The following is a 27,930-nucleotide window of genomic DNA, read 5'->3' on the forward strand; positions in this document are numbered from 1 at the left end:
GTGTATAAAACAAGGTAAAAAGACGTGGCAATTGGTTACACCACTGCTGGAAGATGGGCCTCCACTAAAGGGCATTTGACCTACTCTTCCACGTTGATCAGACGTGTTGGAGATGGGCGGATCTAAACTCGACCACATCACACGATTCACTGTGGTGCATACAATTATATTGCCGGGTGGACAGAGGTGGTGGGGGGGGGGTTTAGAACTTGCCTATTGGTTGTCAGGTCAAGATGAACTTGAGCAGGCCACCTCTGGAATGCAAGTCCAGTGTGCTAACTCTTTCACCACTGCAGCATCCCGCGCAGTGTATAAACTCAAAATACAAATATGCAAAATGTAAAAAAAAACAGTAAAAAGAGCCCCAGAAAAAAGCACAGTGTGAGTAGTTAATATATACTTTTTTTATTGAGTGATGGGAAAACATTCTACCGATGAACGGTATTTTGCTGCTGTTGTTTAACTTTCCCATAAACACAAAAAACAAGGTTACACAATTAATACTGTATGCGTTCACACAGCGACTTTTACATAATATTAAACAAAAATCTGTCATGTGATAGCGATTCAGCGAGCGACTTTACTACCTGATCCAAGCCATGCACCACAGAGAAACTATTTCAACCGCCTTGTGCTGGACAAGTTATCGTTACATCAGTTATCAGTACACCATTTACCTGGCCAATGACGTCAAAAACGTGTTAGAGCCAATACACATCACGGGACAATACAAGCCAATGCAACATTCTAACCGATTGGCCATTTCAAAACTTCACCATCAATCTGTTCAAACACAGCTCAAAAGCAAATAATATGTTCTACGTTCTGCACAATTATAAAACACTTGGCTAATATTATTACATAAGCAATATACTTTCTAATACATACCGACGCCGGATTGAGTTTTTTTTCAATAGCACCATTTAATCAGTTCAGAAAAATTTCAGAGCAGTATTACAAGCGACGCAAATGAGAATTCATGCCAAAAGGAATGTTTTTAAACTTCAGCACATTTCTCAGCTGTCAAACTGCACAATGAAAGTTTTTTTTGTTATAAACTATTTTCAATGAAACACTATACACACATATATTATATACATCCAGTATATTCACTTACATAGTACATTTACGCATCTGTAATTCTGACTATATAATTTAATTTTATTGTTAAAGCACGCACAACACTAACCATACTGTTGATGTTTCAAGTCTATAGGGACTTTAGTTATTAGCCTTTATTGTACAACAAGAGAGAAGTCCTGCAAATTAGTTCGTCTCAAACCTATCTAATTTGCATGTGGCCACGTCAATGGCAAGGCAGCAGAAATCCACAAAACCACCAATGTATTGCAAAAAAAAATGCGCACGTGTCCGCACATTTTAAGATTCCGTATTCCCTGTTTGTTTTACAACTGCGTGTAAGTATAGCAACGTCAGCTGAACTAACTGTTCTACTTTTTTTCTGCACTCAGAAAAAAAACAATGCTCACGTTAATTTTGTGTTCAAAAACATTGATGGATTGTGTGGAATTCCATTTGATGTGGCTTTAGACAGGCACCCTGGTGTGGGGCATTCTCCAGCTCCTCTGCCAGCCTACAGCATGCTGCTGCCCACCCCAAACATTGTGTTTCTACTACCGACACCTTACGTTGCTCTCCGATGTGTTTTCGGGAGATTGTACCGCTTGTTTGGTTGTAAAGTCGTGTCGCTGCCATTGCTTAGAGCTTCTTCGCGAGACTGAATTCAGTTTCCAAACGAGCTCCTTTGCACGTGAAAGTGAAGCTCTCGGTACGTGCAGCGAAACGTCGGACATCGTGCCAAAACGTGGTACAGCCCGACAGCACATCCAACAGCTCGACAGCACCACGAAAAGGAGTATGCAGTATACCTTTTGTTATCTGCTTCGTATCAAGTGATTCAAAGTTGAATTCCCACATTAGTCTTGCGACGATAAAGACTACATCATTAAGATGTCCTTAGTAGTTTTTTTTTTACTTATCACGTGGCCTATGGGTACTCAAATGAAAAATTATATTTCATTGTAGATGTTTTTTTAGTTTTACATGATAAAATAAAAACACGTTTCATCAAGCTTTGGGTCATTATATATATTAATCATTTATCCCAATGTGATTTATGTATATAAAAGATGAATAACAATGTTACGTAAATATTCGTAAACATTATTTTCAAACAATGTATTTAAATTAAAAAAAGCATGTAAGTTGCGAAACGGGATAGCATTATATAAAGCCCAATGCTTAGAAAAAGATATGAAATCATTCAGAGGGCTTTGGTGTTGAATTCTTTCTCCCTGCTCACGGAATACAGTTAAATGAGACTCTCAGCGCAACGTAATCTGTCCCAATAAGGTTATTTTTTTGTACCTAATCCTGAATTGTGGTTATAGCGTGTTTATCAACAGTAACCACGACTTTCATATTTTGGTATGATAAATCAGTTTCACCGTGTCCCATTATGAATGAAAATATATGCTCAGATATGCTAAAAACATATAAAACCTGTTTGAGATATAGTACATATATTTGCTTTGTATGTTTAACCATGCACCGTCAATATATTTTGCATGTACAGCTATGTGTAAAATATTTGAGTGATTTACTGTTTCCATTAAACATGTACATATATATTCATTATAAGAAACATATTTTCTTTCCCACATTGGATCGGCCTTGTAGGCGAGGATCTTTTTTTTATGGACCACAGTACATGTAGTCCAAAATCATCATAACCCTATTTCCCAATGTATTCCTTGTGCTCTGTACAGTAAACTGCAGACAACGTGGATGCACTTTCCAGCATCTCCGTATTTAATTGTAACACATCAGCACACTTTGATTTGGAAAATTATAGGGAACCCCAATCAGGACATCAAGGAAAAGAAGCTAATAGATAGGTCACCCATAAGGATAAAGTGCTTATAGAAATGCAGCTGTGTCACTGGAATAACTGCTGTGACTACCATCATATCGGTAAGACAAAGATATGGTAATACTGTTTAATAATATTGCTGAATCAAATCTACCCTAAGTAATTATATTCATTTACTGTGTGAAGCAGGTCTTATGCATTACGAAATGAAGTTTATAATTTTCCAAACAATGTCGGCAAAAAGAAAATCTAACAAAATTCATGACAAAATTAAATGTTACTTATAAAGTGTATGAGGTAGATTCATCATGTTAAGGTAAAAAATATGTTTTTCTTAAATGCACGCATACACCTTAAATCTTTACAACTAAGTATTTTATTTCACTGCTGTAAATTCTAATTAAAATGTCTCGTAACTAAATTGTCATCCTGAGAAGGCCTGCTCAAAGCGTAGTCAGGGTCAGACCCCATGAATCGGGCCCTGTTAAGTGACCCCGTGGGGCCCTGGGCTTGCCTAGACAGCACAAGGAAGGGCTGGCGAGTGCTAATTTAAATCAATATTCTTTGTCATCGCATCAGCATTTTTTTTTACAGGTGTGAAATAAAAGAGTGATACATGGCTTAATGTGATGCAGATGGAGAAGGGTAGAATATCAAACATTTCTCAGAGGCGACTGTCATCTGAATAGCATTTTGAACAATGGCTCTGTTGTGCAAGGTTAACAATCTATTGGTCCATAACACACATTTTTTGGGTGACATCGCGTAAATATATAAATGTGTCGTTAAACCCACCACCACCCGACACAGCCAATTAGTAAGGTTTGTCACGTAAACAGAACGTGCCAATTCGTCACTAGTACAGCACACCGGTGTGTTGGAGAGCAAAGCGACAACATTTACAATCTGAGTACAACGTTTCGAAAGTAATTACAACTAGCTTCATCAGGCAAACAAATCTTAATTCCAGTTTCATCAGGCGACCTGATGAAGCTAGTTGTAATTACCGGCGAAACGTTGCACTCAGATTGTAAATGTTGTGGCTTGGCTTTCCAACACACCGGTGTGCTGTACTAGTAACGAATTGGTATGTTCTGTTTACGTGACAAACCTTACTAATTGGCTGTCGGGTGGTGGCGGGTTTAACAACACATTTATATATTTACACGACCTAACCCAAAAAAACCTGCATCATGGATATTGGTCGCGAAAGCCTACGTGTTAAAATAATATATTGGGTCATAGGGTAAATTCATGTTTTTATGTAACCGTGTTTTCAGAGATCAATAAGGATGGTTCTATAGTTTGAACTCTCCCAAGTTTCACACACACAATGAGCCTATGCTCTGATTCAGTATAAATGCTTCACTGCCTACAAACCTGTAGCAAGTTGATTAAAATACCTGCAGGGAATTGCCCCTTGGTTGTCATTTAGCAGAGTACAAGAGGGGAAAACATACTCAAGGTGGTTTATGCAACCAGTTATCAAAAGGGGAGACGGAACATGTATCATTCCTTCATCCCTTTAGCCATGCAACCTTTCTCACCTTGAAGTGAGCAACACATGCCATTTTACTGAAATGTTTCTGAGCAGTTGTGCAAGACTAAAAAAAAACATAAATTGATCAAAATGCCATTTTCATTTTTTACGTCTTGCGAAAATGTCACTTCTGAACGCATTATTACATCAGGAGTATTTTATTATAGAAATAAACTTAAGTTTATCATCAGGGTAGCAGGATAACCATTGGAGGTATGAAATTGCAAAAAGCAACTTCGTGTCAGGGTAAAAAAGTGCAGAAACATTGGGAAGAGAACGTCCGATGTTCAGACACGGTTTGAGCATGGTGAAAACCGACTTGACCTATTTTATATTTATACAGCGCCTTAACTCAAGGTGCTTTACATAGTTCAAAAAGTGGTAACAAAAATAGAGCGATTGAGATGGCAGGAGCGTACAAGGGCCGAGGAATGAGTGACCGTGGCAACGGAGGGCACGTGGAGGTCACAAAAGGGCAGGGGAGGGACCGAAAGGAGTGGAGGGACGAGGGAAGAGGAAGAGAATGGGCAATGGAGAAGAGACAATGTGCACAACACAGTTTCAAGTAACTGTGAGCATACAATGAAGCGTGTGTAATAGGTTTGTTGTGTGGAACTGTAGACCAGGAAGATGTTGTAAATGAGCAAGCTTTATAAATAGTGAACAGTCACGTCTAACATATTAGTCCTTAAAAATTGAAATGGTTTGGCTTTTAAGTCCAAAACCTTTACGGTTTTTCAGGCCATCTGTGTTGGCTATAAAATAATGTATTTCCTTATGCCTATAATAATGTAATATTTCTGCTCATAAGGCTTTAGGAATACAATCGGCAAATTGTACAAATGCATCGGTAATTTAGCACCATCGGTCTATGGGTATAATTTTCCTTTTTGCGTGAGCACTTCTGGAAGAATGAACCACACTAATACTCACATGAGTCACAATTGTTTTCTACCACGTGTATATCCCACTATTCACCAGTATCTAAAGTAGAAAGTTATACTCGTAATGTAAACAACTACCTAACACATATTTGAAATACACTCAGAAAAACAGAAACGCAACTGCAGTACTGCATTGGGTTTAAACAGGGCGATTGATATCCCCAATTCCCCAATATAACAATTCTATTATACCAATTCAAACATGACCTCAGTTTCCATTTACATTATGTGCACTTGGAATTGAAGTCGGTCTGGCCCTGGTTACACAGGATTCATTTTCCATCAAATGATTCTCATTTTATGTTAACACCAGTTGTCTTCTTCTTGGTTCTATCGGTAAAGTCACGTAGAATGTAAATAATAAAATAATAAAGACCCACCGATCCCAAAGGCTCCTACTCAAGAGTGCGAGTAAGCACTCAGACCAGCCTTACATCACTTTTCCACGACCAAGGGGAAGCGTGTTGGCCAAATTTCGCGAGAAAAGTTTACTGTCTTGTCGGACCGAGTTCCCAAAGCAGCCCTCACATGCCGACCCAACCCAACAGGGCTGTGCCGAGCCGGCCCGGTAGAGCTGGAAGGTGCCAGATTTTTGTCCACTGCAATAGCAGAGCCATACTGCTGACCTCACATGCAGTGCATGTACGACATAAAGCATAAAACTTGCAAGTGCATTAACTCGTGCAACATAAGACGAACGTGATTAGCTCCACATTTGGCCTTGCTTGGACTCAAGCCAAATTCAGATATCGGTGCGAGGCCAGTGATTCGGCTACGTAATTAGCCAGTGGAAAAACCATCCATACCTAGATGGTCCCTGCGCTGGCGTGACTTAGATATGCCAGTGGAAAAAGGGGTACAAGTGAGTCTGCGAAGTGGGCCTGGAAGATCGCTTTCACAAGGAAGCCACGCACTGTTAAGTGGGCCAACCTCGGAAGCAGTCGTGACATCGCAGGGTTAATGCAGAAAGATGACGCACGGTCAGTAACATCTCTGGCAGAGTGCAACTTCACAAGCCGCGCTATTCTTTAGAATGGCTTAACATTTTACAACAAATTTTTATTTTTATTTGTACACAATACCTTGTTAAACGGGAACTTTATTTAATACAGCAGTTAACAGTGGTCGTGGAAACAAAGTAGGCTGTTGCAAACTTAAGTTTTTGCCTCAAACTCAAGATTCAACATTCACACCAGAAATCCCCCCCATCCACTCTTAAGCACCTGATATTTAACACCAACATTGAGCACCATTGAGCACCATTGGTTTAATGTACTGGTGTAATTGGTAACAGGGGGGTGGAGTGGAGAGTTGTAGGTGGGAAATAACAAAAAAAAACACCAAAGGTAGTCTTAGTTTATGTCTGTGGTTTCTTTGAGCACTCTGTCCTGTATCACAGAGCACTTCTGCTAAGCCTTTCACACGTCTGGTGTAATGACTGCACAATACAAACAGATAGAAAGCAAAGTACTAACTTGATGTTGTTCTATGTACTTTTGAAGAAAGTTTTAGCACCATTGGATTGTATAATGCTCTAAAATCGAACTGTTTTACATGATGTTATTGCTTTAGCAGATATACTGTGCGTGTGTGTGCTTGTGTGAGTGTGTGCAGTTTTCCACTTGATCACTTATCATTTCATATGGAATATTTTAAGACCAACTTTGTAAACATAACATCAAATGAAAATATATTTTAAATACACTGTAATAAAGATTTTAGAAAAATATGTTTGTACAAGCATAAGGTGTGTTTCGTATTCACGATAACATTTAAACACAAATAATGCTGAAGTATTGCATTGTAAAAGTAAATATAAAAAGGCACTGCTAACACCACAACCATACTCCAATGCACACTACACTGGCACCTTTGGAGTTAAACCAACCGCACCACAAGACGTGTCTTTAACCAATGTCTGCTATGGCTTAGTGATGGGTTGATTTTACGGTTTTAGGTTGGCATGCATTACCAATCAGGCTTGCTAGGATTTTAAAATTTTTTTGTCACACTATATGCTTTTCCAGGAGAAAATGTAGCTTCTCTTTAAAAGTATAGTAAGTTTTTATTAAGATTTTGGTCTCATAATAAATCAAAATAAATGTTTTTTTTTAATTTGAAGTCATTTCTAGCAAGCCTGCACAAAACCAAATGATCTGGTTGCTTCAGCAGCATTTGATAGTTTGCAAAATAACTAGGGAATATTTCAAACGATTAAGGTTTACTGAGCCTTTACTATTTGCTTTTTTTTATATCGGTGAAATGTGATTCCCTATATTTTGCTAACACTAAAACAAGAGATGTGAATGCAGCTGAACTGACGATAATCCCTAAATTGGCAAGTAACGATTTACCTACTACAAACTAGCCGTCACAATTCAGGGGTCATGATTCTGGAATTGATTTCAATATTATTTTGCTAACATATTTTATTCACTGCCTCATTTGTACCGTGTAAACTGTACTCTATTGTATATACTCTCTTGTTGGTGAAGTTTTCTTCATCTGATCTGTCTTATTTGTATTATCTCATTCATAATGACTCAGTCGAATTTTCTATCTTGCGTGTATCCTTTCAAATGTACCCTTTTTTGTCCATCTAATTTGTTTTTCTTATCTATCGGCACTGTCTCGTTTGTTTTGTCCATCTAGTTTCTACGGTCTGTCTCATTACTACCATTATCCCAAATGCAACATTGCAATATAAATTGCTCATAACGTGCATAAATCAAAAACTACATGATGCACGTATCGCTAGTGATTTTAATTGGTCAATTGGTGCATCGTTACATGCCCACTATCTGGTGTGGCACTCAATACGTGTGTGAAATGGCAGTGGCAGATTTAACTTTGGTTCACAACACTGCATCACTCCCAATGGAGATTAAACCCACCATGCCGGTGGTTGGTGGACAGATAATTACATTTGGAGCAGACTATATTTACTTCATGGGTTTATCAAGATTCACGTTCATTTTAAAGTCTATTTTGTTTAACCAGATGAGAACTGATGTGGCCATGATAGTCTCATTGCAAGTGTAACCTGGGGCATTAGTCTGCCAGTAGCGGTCGATGATTGCTATGTATAATCACAAATAAGTAATTTGTGATGCATTATGTTGCACCATTGCTAGATCTGCCTTTTTAAGGAAAAATAAACGTGTTACAGATTGATAAATGGGTTTTAATGCTTGACAGTGCACGTCAGACATTATAAAGTAGACATATGAAGTGTAAGAACCCATATCTGCCTAAAAGTAACGGATCATATTTATATCGTGTGAACCTACCAAGTAGTGCTCAACAGAAGGTTTTAATCTTCAGAGCAATGTATGCAAATTTCTCTGAGCATAAAGTGTGATATGTATGTTGAACTTCTTTTGCACCATATATAGCCAACCGTGCTAATATGTGCAGATATCTTCATTACATATACTGTATATGTGAAATGAAAAGACTGTGTGCTTTTTGTGTATTTTATTCCTTTAAACTCAGTGTAATCATATTTTACTGGAAACCCTTAATAGAGTTAAATAATTGTTGTAAAAAAATGTTATAGATTTTTTTATAATTTCTTATAACATTCACTAAAGTGCACTGTGAAATAAATATAACTATGCTTATTCTGCTTAAGCGAGACAAAAAATATAATTTATATATACTGTATGTTTTATAAAATAGCATTGTTAATAAAATTAACTCTTCATATTTTTTTTTATCTAACCTTTTTCAGGAAAAAAATAAAGCAATCATCACCTGGCCTGAGATAGTAATGAGGCCCTGCCTGGTCTAGTGTGAGGCACAGGTGATGAAACCTATGCAGCACATTCTAATTCATGACACCACGCAATTGAAATCAGTATTTTGCACCAACATTTAAATCCTGCACAAACACATTTTTACCAAGTAAAATTCAGTTAGCAGCATACTTAATTTAATAACAATATCGACGTCTAGAAAAGGCGTTTCTTTTAAAAAACAATGGGGAAGAAGGAAGAAGTGGAAAACGTTGAGAATCTTGTTGGCGCAGACAACCGTGATGACAGTGCTTCATTGACAACAGAAGTGTGTAAGAGACTGCGGCAGAGATCATAAAAAAAAGATCAGATCAAAATCGGACAATTCCAAATTGGTTTGGATTAAGCTTGCCTAGCACATACCTCAACCATGAACATATTCCTGCTTATTGCAATAAAAATTTCAAACGTCAAAAAACAATAACTAAATATAATTAAACGAAATGCGCAGACAACTCCGGACACCGTGACAGCTCAGACAGTCGTCTCGTACTCGTACATCTCGTACGAGAGCGTGACGTCGCGGTACTGGATGGCGGTGGCAGTAGGAGTGAGGAACTCGAGGACGTAGATGTTACCCCGCAGGCGCCGGTCGATGAAGTGCGCGTCCCACGCCGGGTATTTCTTGCGCGGGATGTCCACCCTGATCACGGGCCCCTCCGAGCGGTACTGCATGGCGGGCGAGGGTGGAATGGGCGACATCCGCACTTCAAAAACGGGCGTGTAGCCATCCGCTTCGCTCAGCTCCCTGCTGCCCCGTAGCGCGGCATCAGACAGCGACACTTGGGGCCGTGGCACCAGGTGTGGCGGGCTGGGCGGCCGAGGGATGGTCATGCCATTGAGGGCGGCCGAGCAACAAGAGCCAGGCATCCCCTGAAAGCGTCGGCCGCCCGGGTGAAGGAAGCCATAGTAAACCATCATTATGGCCATCCCCAGCGAGAAACTGATCACACTGAAACAGAGGAGAGGCAGAGCGTAGGCGTCAGTTGCCAAGGGGTCTCTGTTGAAATACCACAGTAGCATCATGGCCGAGTTTTCTGTCAACACGATAAGGTAAAACGCAAACATTCTCCGATGGGTCTTTCCCTCCTTGACGTTGAACCAGCAGAAGATGTAGATGACGCCCATGAGCATGTCGACCAGAATCTCCTCCCACTTGGACATGCAAAAGTCGGTCTCCTCTGTGATGATCCAGAATGTCATGATGCACCAGTGCACCACCAGGAAAATGACAAAGTACAGCTGAAAGATGGAGGCGAACAGAGCAAAGGAGAGGACGCGGGAAAAGATGGTGAAGGCCCTCCAGGACATCTGCAGCAAGGCGCCTCTGTAGCTCATGCGGTGCTTATCATCTCGCGAGTCCCGCAGCGCCTTTTGGTAGGAGGCCAGCACCATGGTGAGCGACAGCAAAGAGGCAGCTGATGACACACCTGAGTGTACAAATAAACATCAGAGATTACCAAGAGGACGTCAAAATAATGAAGGTTTGTGTAAGAGACGCTAAGTAGCAGCGGTGGAATGGGCCATTGCTCAGAGTTGGCAGGTTAGTAGTTTTAAAACAGGGTACATAATGACAAATACCTTGTTTCGACAGACAGTAGGAACTTTTCTGGGTTAGTGCTAGCTTGGGTCTGGTATTGGAGAGCTGCATTGTCATGGCAGCTTAGACCTGCCAAACACATCCCAGACCTTTATTAGCACGTGGGCTCCCTTGTCAACCTGTACTCTGCCAGACTGACCCTGAAGCGATTTGTGATGTCAGATTGATGTGCACGACAATGCACCTACTTAGTTTAACTTCCCAGCTGAGTTACTGCTAAAAAATACAGATGGAATATACTACTGCATAGATTTTCACGATTGCGTTGCATAGCTCTCCTGTATATTTTCAGGTTTTACCACATGTTGTTCGCCATGATGTCCGACATTTCCTTCCACGTTGCTAGGAACCTCTTTAAAATCTGAGAGCTTCTACAGGAACTTAATTGAGTTCCTGCTATTCAATTCGTGAAGAAGCTCACATGCATGTGGAGCATAACATTCATGCTGAACAACTCCCGGTACAACATGAAAGCAAATTGAAGAGCTACAGATGGAAAATTACAAAAAGACTAGAGTTTAATTAAAAAACGTGCCTAAATTAACAATTAACTATAATATATTTAGTTTCAAGTCACTCTCTTGACTGCTTCCCTGCTGCTGGTAGGGGACAGATTAGGAGTCGGCGGGTACAGAGCTAGGGTTGCCAGGTCCGTGGAGCCCCATGGCAAATCTAGCTGAAGCACCAATGTCCCCGGACCATGGTGCTGTTCCTCAGCCAGTTTTGAGCCAGCAGATCCTAGTCTCTCGTCGTTTTGAAAACTAGGCAAAAAATGGCCGCACTACAACGATAACGTTCCAACGTTTAAAGTGGCGCTTGTACACCGTTCTTCGCTCAGAACTGCTTAAGCTCACTTGAATGCTTCAAATGATTTGCATGTGCACGATGGCGTGTGTGATCTATTACACTGCGGGTACTATATCGGACAGGAAGCAGGTAGAGGGAGTATCCACTTGGAGAGCATCTGTTGGCATCGGGAATTGGACTGGGTCACGCCTGCACACGAGCTGGCAAGCGATTGAGATCACCGGCCTTAGGGGTGCTCCTTTGTCACGGGTAAGCTGGGCAGCTCGTGGAGACAGACAAATGATGACAAATGAAGCATGTTACTAACAACTGCTCAGCTCACATGTGAACTTGACCCAATGAGGACTGTACATATCGTTTCATTCAACATGACTGCATTCACATGAATACCATATTAAGCAAAGAACATAATGATTAAGGACTAGCTATTTTGAAGATAAGTTTAAGCAATTCTATCATACCTGCATAACAATTTTAGGAAGTGATAACACAGCACAGAAGCAAACAATGTATTAAAAGTCGGCATGTAAGGATGCATTTATTCAGATTAAAATCTATCCTTACGCTCATGACACACGCATTGAATCATATGAAAATCTAAACTTACTAAGCTAAACTTTTTATTTTACCAGGTAAGGCCCACTGAGCTATATAGCTCATTTTCAGAAGTGACCTGACCACAAATGATAGCCCAACGAAGTGGCTTATCACGTGAACATTTATAGCAGCCAACTACTCTAAAAGCATATTTATAAATGTGGAGGGAAAAACCAGAGGACCCGGATAAAAATCCACGCAACCACGGGGAGAACATGCAAACTCTAAATATACAGCCATCAGGGTCAGAATCGAACCCATGACCTCCTGTATACCACACGAGGTAGTTAACATCTCGCCACCGTGGCGCAATTACAGTATATCCCCAGCTGGCCAGACTTTGGATTTCGCCTGACTAATCCCGGATAAAAACAAGAGCAAGCTTCAACGTATCTTAAATGCAGAAACATTAAATGTATTTTTTGACATCCAGTATAATTAATCATCTATTACGTAATGTAACATGCATAATAAATTGCACCATCACATGTTATATTGTGTATAATGTAAGATATGTATTACTGGGTGTGAACCGTACTTACCGCAATACATTAGTGGTGGGGTAATAATCACTCTCAGTAGGGTCATTGGGGGCCAACGCGGTGGCAACGTGGTTATAGCACTGTGTTATGAAACTCGGCAACCTGAGTTTGAGTCTCAGCCACGTCAAAGTCAATGGTGAGTGATACCTAATCCAATCCTGCCTTCCCCCACCTCCCCTTCACCAAAACGTAATGCCCAGTATGGTGAAACATGGTCAAATAACCCACATGACTGAGATGGCATGAGGAGCTCTTCATCCATCTATAGCTCTATTTCAGAAGCGACCTGGTCACAAATGATAGCTCCACGAAGTGGTTTATGTGGAAATTTCTAGCAGCCAAATACTCGCATGTTTCTATATGTGGAGGGAAAAACTGGAGGACCTCGAGAAAAATCCACACGACCACCAGGAGAACATGCAAACTCAAAATATACAGGCGTCAGGATCAGCAGGCTCAGGATCGAACTCACGACCTCCTGTATACCAGGTGAGGTAGTTAACATCTCGCCACCGTGGCACCCCTTCACTATTAGATATACAGGTAGGAACAACAGGTTCCACACTGCCCACCAGGGATTATTTGTCTGTCGTGCATATGGGGAGGGGAGGGTGGGGGGTGGGAGGGTTGGGGCTGGGTGGAGAGGGGAGGGTGGGGAGGGGCTGGGTGGGGAGGGAGGGGCTGGGTGGGGAGGGTAGGGAGGGGCTGGGTGGGGAGGGTGGGGAGGAGCTGGGTGGGGAGGGAGGGTGGGGCTGGGTGGGGAGGGAGGGTGGGGCTGGGTGGGGAGGGTGGGGAGGGGCTGGGTGGGGGGTGGGAGGGGTGGGGCTGGGTGGGGAGGGGCTGGTCACCCCGTGGTGTCCTTATAAAACTCAACGTTTAACCTACACACTACACTATACACGACACGATACACTACACTTATACAGGTAGGAACAACAGGTTCCACACTGCCCACCAGGGATTATTTGTCTGTCTGTCGTGCACGAATGCGCTGTCCGACCAAGTTCCTACCTGCCCACTCCGAAGGAACGTGTTATATACATCTGAGACAAATTTCAAGATTTGAAAATAGGAGCCCCTGTCTGCAATGTGACAGTTGCCCACTGACATAATATCACCACTACGCGATGCAGCTATTATAATTGTTACACTATTTTAGTTATGAATTAGGCTGTTGGGGTGTTGTTTTTTTATAATGTAGCACAAAACAGAGGTATTTATTTTAGGTTGTGACCAATCCATGCTGAAAATAGGGTCAGTGTGTATTGAATATCCCAGCATGGCTCAATACTGAATACTTAAGAGCTCAATATTTCCATTTATATATTTTAAAAAGGTCCAAGAAGAGGATGGAAGATTTTTGGGCATAAATATTAACATAATATGCTCTGAACAAAAAGTTTCAGTGTTTTCAGTGGTATTTTCAGTGATATTACAAGTGGGCATGTACGTTGAACTTCTTTCGCACCGTACGTAGCCAACCGGGCTAATCAGAGTTGCTGCGCTACGAACCCGGTAGCCCGGGTTCGATTCCCGTTCACAGCCAACACCAGTGACGATTATCTGAACTGGTCCTGGGCCTCCCCTAGGTCGACTCAGCCTCAAATGAATAACTGGTGTGGTGTGTAAACATCGTCACTGGGGGAGACAAAGGCAGTCCGGCGTGGTGCTGGCCACCCACCCCCTCTTGTACCGTTCCAGCCTTCATAGGTGCTCGCTAACAGCACTTGCCACAAAAGTCTGTTAAATGCTATACAATTTAATCACACATATACCGAAGTCAAAACATCAAGTAATGAAATTAGTTTTTTACAATGTAATTGAATGCAATTGCATTCATGAAAATGTTCAATAATTACATTATTAATGTGTTGTTGTGATTTGTCCATTGTAATACATTACAATTACTACTTGCATTAATATACCTGTTGATGTAAAATTAAGTGTTAGCAAGTAATATTACCACGAAAAGGCAAACTTGGCCAAATCTAGCCCGATTTGTGTCCAAATACTTAAAGATACAAGCTTATAATAACAATATGGGGAAAATGCCAGAATGTATGCCAAATTAACAAAACCTAAACTACTGGGCATGTTGTGATGGATATACTGCCTTATTCAAAAGTCATAATCTCAAAGCACCATCTAATGCAGATGTCACCATTCATGAATCTTGCAGCCATTGTACAGAAAATATCTGGGCCACCACCGCAGCCCTTGGATTGCTAAGGGATTAAGTAGCTCTTCATGTTCTTAGCCTTTGAGCAAGGCAGCCTTTCCTTTCATTTTTTTCTTTCTTTACAACATAAATAAGCCGAATATTTCCCCTTTCTTAGCTACTCATCCTCCCCCCCCCACGAAGCGACCAAAGGGAATAGTCCTATTTTAACTTAACCATTCAGTTAACATCCAATTGTAAACTGCTGCATGGCAATCTGAGAAACCATTATACCACCCAACAATTCATATTACAGTATGAAAGCCTTACAATATTAGAGCAGAATTCATTTACACCCTGTGGATGCGCAGACCGTGCAAATATGTGTGCACAGAACAGACCACAATTATGAAATCCGCTTTTAAACAAAAGGACTGAAATTACAATGCACGTGTCATATTGTGTTTTACTTTGTTGAATGACACAATATGTAATATACTGACCATATATAAATAAAGTGTGCATTAAAAAAGTGTGAACGGCTTCTAGTGGTTTTAAATATATACCAAATAAAATATATAAATCTCTGTTGATATCATATTTCCACTGAAATGTTTTTTAAAGGTTGTGTTTTTGAGTATGTGATATATAAAAAAAGAAATCACTAAACATATTTTAACGTAGCATTTTGAACTTTTATGAGAGCTGCCAACACATAGTGATTGGACTATGTTTAGGCAGTGCATTTCGAATGTCACTTACTTACAAATATACAAAACTGACCTCATACTGTCTTACAATCAATTTAGGCAAATTTAGAAATGGATATAATTTACTGTTATGGAACAAAAATAATAACGGTGATAAGACATGCATTATATGAACATTCTGGCAACGCAGCGTATACTTGCAAGCAGCTGAAATGTTATATTTTAAATGGGATGAAAATTAAGAGCTAAACTCAGTGCAATGCTGCCACCTGCTGTACTGAGCAGCTCTGGCAACAGACCAACAGCATGCACCAGCAAAGACAAAATATAAATTACAGTTGTTGTTGTTTGTATGTAAACAGGAAACAGGCAGCCAAAATAAGTGATTCCAAATCAGTTGCTTTCCCTCTGTTATATTGAAATCCAAGGCAATCTAAAGGTAGACTTTTTATGATATAAAATATAAAACAATGATTTGTAATATCAGCTACTATACAACAATGATGGGGAAAGTCTTTTGTTTGGTTGGTTGGTGGAAGGAGTAGTACATTTTGCAAGGCCATAAGGAAGAATCACCGAGCAAGACCACGAGGAAGAATCATCAATTGACCGAGCTCGAAATAATTGTGAAATCTTTCCATGCAATATTTACGATGTCCCAAAATTGTAGCTCGATCGCAAATAACTGTTATATAAATGGGCAGCTAATGAAACTTTGTGGTTCTCCATTTTCTTGTTTTAAGGTCAAATTACCATTTTAGGCCATCTTACACGTGAATGTACTGCCTGCTTTTCAAAATAATTATTCTTTTTTCAGAATGGCTTCCCACAACCACACCAAATGGTTCTGGCAACACGGGACGGACGTGTCGTGCACTAAGCACGCCGCACAGTGAGCAAGACTTGGTGCAACTCACATTGCAGCGGCTCGACGCGATGGCGCTGGAGCATGATGGAGAGCTGCAGCACCAGCTGAGGCCCGCTCTCGAGGAAGCTCTCCAGCAGGCGCAGGATGCTCACGTCGGCGTACTCGTACATGAGTGCCCATTGGAAGCGGCGGCGGTATGGCCGCCGGCGCTGGCTTTGCACGCCCAGGTAGAGCACGCGCACGTACCTGCGGGACGCACGTACACACACCCACATGGTGCAATACACACGACATAGGGCCAGAAGGTCAAGTTAGTGAGCACGTCACCACCACCGTTCATAGCTGTATTCTCTAAAATATAACAATTTTGTTTTTCAAATCAAAAGTTGGAGGTTCAAAACCGGCTGAGGAACAGCAGCAGCATGGTCTGGGGAGGTTGGTGCTTCAGCTAGATTTGCCATGGGACTCCATGGGCCTGGCAAACCCAGCTATGTACCTGCTGACTCCTCATCCATACCCCCCCACCGGTAGGGAAGGGGTCAGAGAACAATCTGAAACCAAATATATTATAGTTATAATAGGTTTTTCCCATTTTTTATGGCAACAAAACAGGTGTTAAGATGTTAAAACACCAAACTGAAACCTTTTACAAGGAATCATGTCTGTGTTAACCACAATGCTTGTGGTCAGAATGCAAACAAAAAACGTACTCTGATAATATATGCATTGTCCTTGAAACGGTGTTAGAACAGAGGATGCCAAAAGGCGTACAGCCCAAAGACAATGCACAATCAGAGTAACGAGAGCTCGGGGTAATATATGCTTTAACGGTAATGTAACAGTTTAGAGACGAGCAGCTTTGTGTACCATTTGTAAGACAATGCAATGTTCACACTGAATTTCGTACTGGGTACCGTAATTCGCATGGTCCGTGTAACGTTGCTATTCAATTACCCGCGTTCTATGGACTAGCAGAATTTTTTTTTCTTTAAAAATTACCAAAAATGTTGAAGGTGTGTCTTAATATCTGGTGCATCTTCTAGTACACAAGTCTGGAAGTGCCAATGCAATTAAGCGGTACAAGGGTTATTCCACATCACACCATCACATATAGGTAATACCTTGTAAGTGAAATGTTTTTTTAATCTTCCTTTAAATTTGTAAGTCGGGTGATATGAGCTGCTTTCCCAAATGTTCAGCACTTTACCATTGCCCTCGATCCCACAATGTTGTTCACAAGGGAGAGGAGGGAGGTGAGAGGCACTCGTAAAAAGGGTGTTTTCTTGCAAGCATTAAAAAAAACAATACCCCATGACAACCAGAAGATTAGAGATATTAAATGTTGTGCATTCGCTTACATACACTCAAAATACAAACATTTGTTGTTTTATTTATGTTGCATTAAATTTAGCAAACTTAAAAAAAAAGTTTTTATAAAGTCATTGATCCTGCCTTTACATTGCACCGTATTCTCTGTAATATCGGCCTCCAGAGTTGTACCAAAGAAGCAATGGTCTTGGATTCACTGCCCCATATTCACGTGGCACAAGATTTGTAAATATGTAACCAGGTTAGAATCGTAGATCTAAAGATATTTCCATGGTGTTTGAATGTGCTTTGTATGAAATTAGCAATTCAAAATAAAGATGTTTGAGCAATTTAGTGCATTCACGAATTACATTGTAGACACAGTATGTTGCTAACTTCATGAAAATAATACTTTTTTGGAGGCTGATATCAAAGAGAATATAAAAACAATCAGTCCAAATGTTCTGTTTTACGAGATAGAGTTCTAATCTCTGGTCGAACAAAAATAATCTTTGCTGTTTTTGGGGTGTACAAAATTATTCCTAACATATTTATATGGTTTGTCTCCGCAGTGTGCATAAAAAAATGCAAAAAAAAATGCAAAAAAATGCACATCCTTAGCCCTTCATGGTTACAAAGGTGCAGATTCGTAAAAATTGCTGCAAGCATACACCAGTTGCAAGTGCTGCCAGCCCACACTCCCTTGTATATATCACGTGGGCCTCAAAGGCAGTTATAAGGTTTGGAACATTTGAGAAAGCACCTAATTTATCTTGAAAAAAATTACAGGAAAAGCAGACATGTCACTTACAAACCCTGGATGATCAGAAGTGGTGGATTCACCCACAACTGAACAGAATACTGCATTGGTAACACAAATTAACTTAAAATCACAAAAAATGTTCAAGAAAACCAATAAAATGTCATACACTGGAATGTATCATAAACTAACATATAGAACAACTCGTGTACAGTTACAATATTGTGTACTTAAAATATACTCCTTATTGTTGAAGGCTTTAAAACCTTCCCTTAAGTTGCAATAGAGAGAATGCAAGTGTTTGGCAAGAGCATTCAAAATCCAAGTGTGCCCAAGCAGACGATAATGGGCACATGCATAGACTCATACATGTGCTCAGCGAAACCGAAAACGCGCACAAGTCGAAATAACTCGATAAATATAATCACCCAAGCAGCACGGAATTGTGTTGCCAAACATGGCAGTACAGGATCGCAAATGAGCACACATTTGGCACTTGAGTTTGCTTTGTTTGATTGACAGTTGTACCATTAGAGCAGAGCCAACCAAGAAATGAAACAAGACGCTCTCCAGTACTAAACGTTAAGATGCTTGGGCAGCATACAAAATAAAACAAACCCACAGAAATTAACCTTTGGGAATGCCTTAATTCTAGCACAAATGAAAAAAAGAAACATTTCTGCATGTAATGAGGCTCGGGTCTGAACGTCTGCATTCTTGCAAGAATTACCAGTCATGTACCTATGATATACCAGTCCTGCATAGACTACAACACAATACAATAAACACTACCCACTTATGTGCGTTACTTCACGTAAACATTTTAGTCATGTCCATGGTATCGCCCCCTCCCCCCCCGGAATAAATCCAAGCAAGCCGAGGTGGTGGAAATGTTGAAGGTGCATCCTAGAAAGAAGTACACATACAAACTGGAATAGGATTCTGAAAAAGTCACAAATGGTCATTTAGAATAGTCATATTGCAAACTACTCATATATTTTTATTCAAAGCTTTCGTGACTGCAGGGATTCATATTATTGGTTCTTTCGGTAAAGTCACGTAGAAGGGAAATAATAAAATAATACAATTATAAAGCAATACAATTCTCACGACGTTTCGAAACGTGACTTTACCGAAAGAATCAAGAATATAAAAAAATATATATATATAATATTCATATATTGTAGTAGAAAAAAGGTGTTGACTTCAGGGATTAAACTGGATAATAAAGTTTTACATTTTATAAATATATTACTGTAACTTTGAAACCACCCCTCTAATATACAGAAACATGCAGCATCATTAAAATGTTCCCTTTCACAACCTCTGTCTAATCGTTGTTTCATTACAGACTGAAAGCTTTTTCGAATCATGTGCATATCTACAATAGAGCTTGCGTTATCCTAGACGGTTGGTTCCAAGGTTTTTACAATTTGCCATACAAATCTTTACGAGTAACCAGGAGTTATATGGCTTTTACTTTTCTTGCTTAACTTCGTTTGGGAATGGCTATGATCACAGTTTTTAAAACAATACGTTAAAAATGATCTCTAAATATAGTGGCTGCCCTACATGTGTAACCTCAAGTATTTTCAATTTATGTCCATCACAAAGCAATAGACCGTGCCATTGTGTGAAGGGACATGCAGACACTCACGCGCAATCATATTCAATGGCACTGAGTTTATAAACAAATCAAATTACGCCATTTAGCATTTACTCTGCAACTGTGAGAAGAACAGCAATATTTCCAGTCGTAGATACTGATAGCAGTGCTTAAAATGGATTAGAATTCAACTCGTAGTTTTTTCCGTAAAGTTACGTAGGTAAAAATTTTTTTTGAAATTAAAATTAATAAAAATAAAATTATAAAAATCACGACGTGTCCTCACCGAACTCTAAACAGATTGTATTCCCCCCCTCCCCCTTAACTTGTATTTAAGAAATTGCATCTTGGAATCCCTGCCTCACTTGATACAGCAAATCTGGCTGTGATGGTCCCACCTGATGACGGAGACTTGTGTTGCCTCCGAAACGTCGTGATTTTTATTATTTTATTTTTATTAATTTTAATTTCATTTTTTACCTACGTGACTTTACCGAAAAAACTAAGAGTATGAATCCTTGCAGTCACGAAAGCTTCAAATCTAGAATTAGAATTCAACTGTTACAGGTCCGCTGACCATGGTAGTTAAATTAAACATATCCCTCCCTCTATGAAGCAGATCATATGCTAGTTAAGAGCCCTTTAATTCAGAGCCAAACACTGACACAATCTTAAAAGGAAAAAAAGCATGTATTCCCCCTCCAGAGTCAGTTTTATTTATCGCTAATTGATATTAAAAGCAGCAATTAATGTAATGTGTTAGCAGTTGCATAAAGCCCTGTCGATTTATTTGCACTGTTGTATATATTTATATTATTATTACTCTCAGCAATTATATTGCAAACTAATTAAACAGTCAAGAACATGACACACATTATATTCCGTATGATTAGGTGATAATCTCATATTTTAAAGTAAAATAACACCGTTCAAATTATTTCAAATATCATCTTTACAAATCGTTAGCTACGTGATAGTTAACAGAATTTTAGGAATGAAAGTGTAGATGAGATTTACTCAATGAAATTACCAAATGCAAGTTTTAAAACACAAATAATTTAGACATTTTAAAGTGTGGCCATGTAAATCAACTCGCAGAAAGCGTGCTGAGGTCCAATTCCCCATACCCCGCCGCACACCTCCCATGCACATGCCCGTCCGTTCTATTACTGTACAAGAGGGTTGGCATCACGTGCCAGGCTACTGGAAACGAGAGAGTTGGTAAGATCGGATAAGCAGCACCGGGTCATTGAGCTGAAGTCGCCAAATTCTTGGAAAAAAGGTACTTATTTCGTAATTTGGCATGAAGCACATTTCAAAGGCTTTCAAAATGACACCTCGTTCCACTGCGATTGTTGGTGCGGTGTACGAGAAGTTTTCAGGACAAACCTACAGTACACGCATACGGATTAGATGTGCTCTCATGTTAAACTCATTTTATGCTCTGGACATTACTCAAGCAATACGCTCAATTACAACAATCAATGAATGTTGTTAAAACCATGTAAAAGACTCAGGCCAAAATAATGGAGTAAACAGAAAATGGACGGGAACATGACTGACTGCCTTTAAATTCACCTACGGCACATACTGCATGAGCAATAATATGCATCCTGCTATAAAAATGGTGACAAAAAAGAGAAAACACCCCACATGAATACCTAATGAGGAATAGGAAATCCTTTTTTTTATTGTTCTATGAAACAAAATAAGTGAAAGTTTAATAGGCACCAAGGAACTTCTCAACTACATGTTTCTGGACATGTTGTACAGAACAATGTCTTTTTTATTTTCTCATTCTCTCCAAAGTACTGGATGTAGTGCACTGAACAATGTATTCCTCCTCCCCCCCCCTCCCGCACACGCTAAAGGACAGAACACATTGAACAGAACAATCTGTTCTCGCGAACTTGCATTGTGCAGCATGCTCTGGCTAGCGGTATATGCCCTCCACAAGACTCCTCTGCTAAAGGCTCCATGCATTAACACTGTGCTGCATTCTCATCATAAATGCACTGCTTTTCCAAGAAACCATTAATAATGCATTTATCAGTTTTAAGAAACATTTCCCCACGCTGAGAAAAACAAAGTGGATGCAGTTTAAAAGTCCAAGACCGATAACGTACACGCAACACCACTTATTTAGCAAAGTTGAAATAATAAAAGACACTGCTATATTTCTATGCCTTACTTTTTGTTAAAGATACAGGAATGATTGGGCACTATTGCCGACTTGAAGCTATCTGGACCGCCACGTTAATTTATTCTGGTTAAGCCCTAATTGTCGCGAAGGACAGGGCTGTCTGAGAACCTTTAATGACATCAATGCGTACAGCACATTTACCCACTTTCACACCCCTCAAATGCCTTAAAGTTCACAAAGGACATTGCAACGATTTTTTTAAAGATAACAATTTGTTTTTTAGAAACACTTGTGCTCTGTTCACTATGCAAAATATGAACGCATCACTTGAAATAAATTATACTTTAATGTTACAACTTAAAATACGTTCGTGATTTAGCGAAGGTGTTACTTTATGGGTCAACTTTGGGTAATCCATAATTGTAATTATCGTGGACCTCGCATGAAAGACTTACAGTACTGAGTCACTTCAAGGCCTTACGGGTTACACAGTCTACACGACCACATTACAATCACCTCCAAACATTTGTAAATTGTAAAAAAAAAAATGCTTGCATATGCTCCTGAAGAGACCATTCTATTAACATCTTCCTCTCATGAAAATATATATATGGAAGATGTATTTTAGATTCTCTTGGTTCAGAGAAACACATTTACCAGCTATTAAGCCACCCATTGAAGCAGATCATCCGGTTTAAATATGCGGTAAAATGTTAAACTGTTTAGGAAAAACATGTAAATGCAGGGCTGTTTAGTGTGAGAAACTAGCTCATGACCTTGACACTGGAATAATACATTGCTTCCGAATATATAAACTTTGAGACTCACTACTATAAGCATTTCTGCTGATAAAAAAATGGCACATACAGTATATTTTATCCCATAGATTACCGTGGTTTGGTTTTCACTCAATTTCATACACATAGGTAGAAAAGTGTATTGCTGCATAATGTTAATGTGGTGAAATCCATCTGATTAAGCTGTTGAGGTGATACACTTGAAATGTGAAACGAGTCATGGATTCAACACAAAAATACACTACTTCCTGGAGCATACAATGTTATCAACTGTCAAACACGAAATTTCCATCATAAGATGTTATGTAGGATGGTTTTAGAGAGGGGTGGGGCGGGGGTACTCAGATCAGTATTGTTGGTGCTCCTAACTCCAGAAATGTCACTCTCGTTGACAGACTAGACAAGTGATCAAGTCTGTTTTCGCAAAGGTGAACCCCCCCCCCCACAATCAATGTCCAGCAAGGTGTGCCCAATGATTCCGATGATATCTCTAAGCCTCACCAGTCACAAGCACCCACATTACTAATCACAAGCACACACACGTCTAATCCATCTGCAAATTCAATTGCTCGCGATTCAGTTTTCCCCAGGAACCTCACCTTAAGGCCTTCTCCTCAAAACACCCCATCCATCTGTTTGTTTTACCCTCCTAAATGTCAGCTCAATCAATTCTGAGTCAGTACTCATCCACAATTACCTGCAAGGGTTATGACTGGCAACCTCTGTTTTCACGGATACTTACTGAAGCCACCTGCTATGGCTCGCTCCTCCAGCAGAGGTGATGGAATTCTTGTAATCTCTACACTGGACAACATTGCAAACAAGATGTTCCATCTCAAGGGGTTATCCAGGTAAACAGTAAACGCTCAAAGTGCCCCTCTTCTGAGTATCAAACTCCCACCCAACACCAACCTCAAACGCCCTACTGTCGACCATTCACCAAAGGCAAACCCAAACTTCTAATCAGACTCTTTTAATATCGGACCTTCGTCTGGGGTTTCTTCTCATCTCCACTCATTACTGGTGATTTAAATACGCGTGCTGAGTATTCATCTAAATCCATCTGAGCCACTTTGAATTACACAAGCAAAATTGTTCTCCTTGCCCTCAAAACAGCTGTTGTTAACCCCATCCTGGAAAAACCCTACACTGGACCCTAATATCTTTGGATTTAAAACATCTCTCTCCTTAGAAAAGTCCAAAAAAATGCAATCTTCTCCAACCTCTCTAAACACCTCTCCCTCCTTGAGCTGCATGATCCAGGCCACTCCACTGAAACCATTCTTCGGCACGTGGTAAATTACCTTATTCTGAAGATAACGTATCGCTTTCACTCCTAATTTGCCTCGACTTCCATAGCCAATCTCAAATCGTGCCTTGATGTAACCTCATTGTGGATTAGTTCCAACTTTTTTTCCAGAAAAATGTTGCAAAAGTTTTCGACATCAGAAAAAAGTGCCCACTCAGTAAAAATTCTAGTTTGGGATTGCACCTCCTAAGCTGTGCCATTACACTGTCAAAAGCTGTCAGTAACCTTGGGGTTGTCATTAATCCGGAGCTCTCCTCCCATATATTTCAACTCTGAAGGACCTTCTACCTCCACCTATACAACATATCCCACATCTGCACCTTTCTCGCAGCACCTGCAACACCTGCTGTTAAAACCCTGATCCATGCCTCTCTCCTCTACGGCCTCCCCAAATTCCGCACGTACAAACTTTATATGATCCAAAAGGCTGCTGCTAGACCCCTCACCGGCACTGTATGAATGCGACATTAACACCCCTAAAATGAAACTAGATTCGAAGCTTTCGTGACTGCAGGAATTACTCTTTGGTTCTTTCGGTAAAGTCACGTAGAAATAAATTAAATTAAATAATAATAGAATACGACGTTTCGATTGCAACAATTTTACAACAAAGATAGACAATAAAGAAAGATAGGATGTAAGATCCACCTTACTTACCACAACCTTCACCTTACACCACCATCAACATCCCCTCCACACATCTTACACCTTACCTCCAAGCTTGTCCGAGTTGCAGAGCGTGGACGAGGCCCTGCCAGGCCCATACGCCGGCCCGGCAGCACGGGCGCAGCGCCGAGGTCGCCGAGGCTGCAGAAACCGCTGTGGCCGAAACCGAAGACGATGACAGGGCGGAAGCAGAAGCCACAGCTGCCCGGCTTTGGGCTCCAAAGTCTCTGGCAAACCAGCGGAAGCTGAGGGCCTGCACGGCGAGAGAGGGCCCGAGCACGAAGGCGAGCGTGAGCGCAAACAGGGCACGCTCACCGCGGCCCAGATAGCTCAGTGCCAGCATCACGTCCGTCCCCACGTCCCAGAGTAGCACGGCCAGGGCCCCCGCCACCCAGGCGTAGTCTGGTGCGGCGACATTGCAGCGGCCAAGCCGCTCCCAGCAACGGCGGCAACAGTGCGATCGCCAGCCGCAGTAGCACGACAGCGAGTCTGTGCAGCGGCACACGGCCAGCGAGCTCCGGCCCTCGGCGCTCACGCTCACGCTGCCCGCCCTCTGCTGCTGCCCTTGCTGCTGATTCTGTAGCAGTCTGCTCAGCACCTGCCCACCTTCCACGAGTTTCTGCTGAGCAGACCACTGCTGCCCTTGAAAGTGCTGCTTTCTCTGCTGCTGCTGTTGTTGTTGCTGCTGCAGCCTGCTCAACACCTGGCCTCCTTCCACAAGCTTTTTCTGCTGCGCGGGCCACTGTTGTCCTTGAGACTGCTGCTGTTGTTGTTGCTTCTTCTGCTGCCCTTGCTGCTGCCCAGTCCAGCTCTCTGCCGCCATGGCTCGCCACAGACTTCTTTGCTCATATTCTCTTCACACCCACCACTCACATTTTTTTTTTCTTTTTGATACTACTTAAAAAAACTGGAGGTGGTACGGTGCTGGTGTTACTGCTGCTCCTGGTTCCTGGTGAGAAGCAGTGTAAGTGGCCGATGTTGAAGAGAACTGTGGACAGACAAATTGTGTTAACATCAACATCACTTAATAATTATATTGCAGTTGCCATGCAGTACATCTCAGGATGCCCTGTGGCAAGGGACCCCTGGTGAGGCACATGGTGAATGCAGCACTGGTCAGCAAGAGGACATTAGCTGCCAGGAGGGGGCAATGTTACTATGTGATCTCCAAATTAAGTCATTTTCGAGTGTTTTTAAAATTAAATTTGATAAATATGGAGCATGCACCATGTCCCGATATTTTTCGAGTAATGTTATGGGATCTTAAATGGTCACTTTAAAGCAGACAGAATGGTTATTTTTTTAATTTACGGTCAATATACATGCAGGGTTATCCAGGGTGGCAACCGGGCCTGAACCACAAACGTCTGCAACAAGCGGAAAAAGTGCTACAACTTGCCAATGCCACAACCTCATAAGCACCATCATCACCTTCACCACCGTCAACTTTATTATCACAGTTATCATCATCAATGCTACTGTCAATACAGCCATAATCAAGATTAGCCAATACGATAACCAACACAATCATCGTCCTTAGACTATTACTATTATAATAGATAATTATCTTCACCATTACAACCATCACCACCATCTTCATCGCAACACGTATCACAACAAAAATCACTAGCACTGTCTGAAATCATTACCACCACATCTATCAACATCACCACAATCTGACAACGATTTTTATCATTCCAATCACACCATCATCATCGCCACCAAGATAACTACCATTACAATCTGACTTATCCCGTTAACTATTTTCAGGCCCAAAATCATCACCATCACTTACGTCTTTACCATTACAGTCATTAACATCGCACCTGTCATGCCAATTACCATTACCACTATCATCACCACCACCCATCATCACCATCACCAACAGAAGATCATGTTTACTACCATCATTACAATCACATCCATCCTGTTCACTACTTCATCAATGAGATTATCACCATTACCATCATCACCATCATCACACCAACGCGTAGATAATTTACCTAGATTATTTCCACTACCAACATCGCCATTCATCCTGACAAAAAAAAAATACTGCCATCACCAGCATCACACTCACATCCATCACCACAATCATGACCATCACCCAGATCATTACCGCTTCGATCATTACCATCGCATCCATCTTCACCAAAATCATCAGCAAAACCATCACCACTACAATCATCATCACCATCACCTAGAATTGATCATGAGCATGACAGTACAGAATTCCCATCACATTCATCAGCAGCAAAACAGTCACACCCATAATCACCATCACAACCATCACCACCAAGATGATTACCACTACCATCACTTCCATCAGATCCATGCTCATCACCAAAACCATCACTAGCCATAACCAAGACGCAAAGGATGCATTTGTCATTACATTACCAAACACACATACAATATACAGTACCAATTCATCGCATAATACACGAAATCATAAATTTTCTTCAGAAAAACGGGTTAATCCCATTTTTTTTCCATCTCACGAACAAAAGCAATAATTAGAACAATTTTAAACCGCTGACCGTACATTTGCCACACACGGAGGGAATACGAAAAAAATCAAAGCGCCCAGGTCAACGCAACGTCAAAAAATCGCCACAGAGAAGCGTTGAACATCGCAAAACGGACACAAAGATCCCGCACGAAAGCTTGCACACACAAATTCGCACGTACAAAAATTAACCCAAGATGCACAAGAATTAAAAAAAAATAAACAATTAACTCGGACATTAACACGGCTAATGAGAAATTATAACGAGAATCAAACCCGGCTTACGAGTTCCTTCTGCTCACTACTGTTCATCATTCCCCTTCAGTGCACGCGCATTCGGGATGACGCAATCCCCCAGCCACGGATGACGTAATTC

General features: G+C 40.8%; 1 protein-coding gene across 1 annotated transcript; it reads right to left on the reverse strand.

Annotated features, from left to right (window-relative positions):
- Positions 1-3,995: 3,995 nt before the first annotated feature.
- Positions 3,996-27,930, reverse strand: LOC144717868 (XK-related protein 6-like). The gene is made up of 4 exons (XM_078593606.1): positions 27,840-27,930; positions 25,093-26,033; positions 16,506-16,702; positions 3,996-10,604 (listed from the first exon to the last, which is right to left on the reverse strand). The coding sequence occupies exons 2-4, from the start codon at positions 25,866-25,868 to the stop codon at positions 9,649-9,651; spliced, it is 1,929 nt and encodes a 642-aa protein (XP_078449732.1). The 5' UTR covers positions 25,869-26,033; positions 27,840-27,930; the 3' UTR covers positions 3,996-9,648.

Source organism: Lampetra planeri, chromosome 4, assembly GCF_965212315.1.
Source record: "Lampetra planeri chromosome 4, kcLamPlan1.2.h2, whole genome shotgun sequence".
Classification (NCBI taxonomy): Eukaryota; Metazoa; Chordata; class Hyperoartia; order Petromyzontiformes; family Petromyzontidae; genus Lampetra; species Lampetra planeri.

Coding starts and splice junctions, on each gene's coding strand:
- LOC144717868 (XM_078593606.1), bottom strand. CDS start 25,868: ATGGCGGCAGAGAGCTGGACTGGGCAGCAGCAAGGGCAGCAGAAGAAG. Junction 16,703..25,092: donor CAACTCGGACAAGCTTGGAG/GTAAGGTGTAAG, acceptor TGCGTCCCGCAG/GTACGTGCGCGTGCTCTACC. Junction 10,605..16,505: donor TCGCGTCGAGCCGCTGCAAT/GTGAGTTGCACC, acceptor TTGTACACTCAG/GTGTGTCATCAGCTGCCTCT.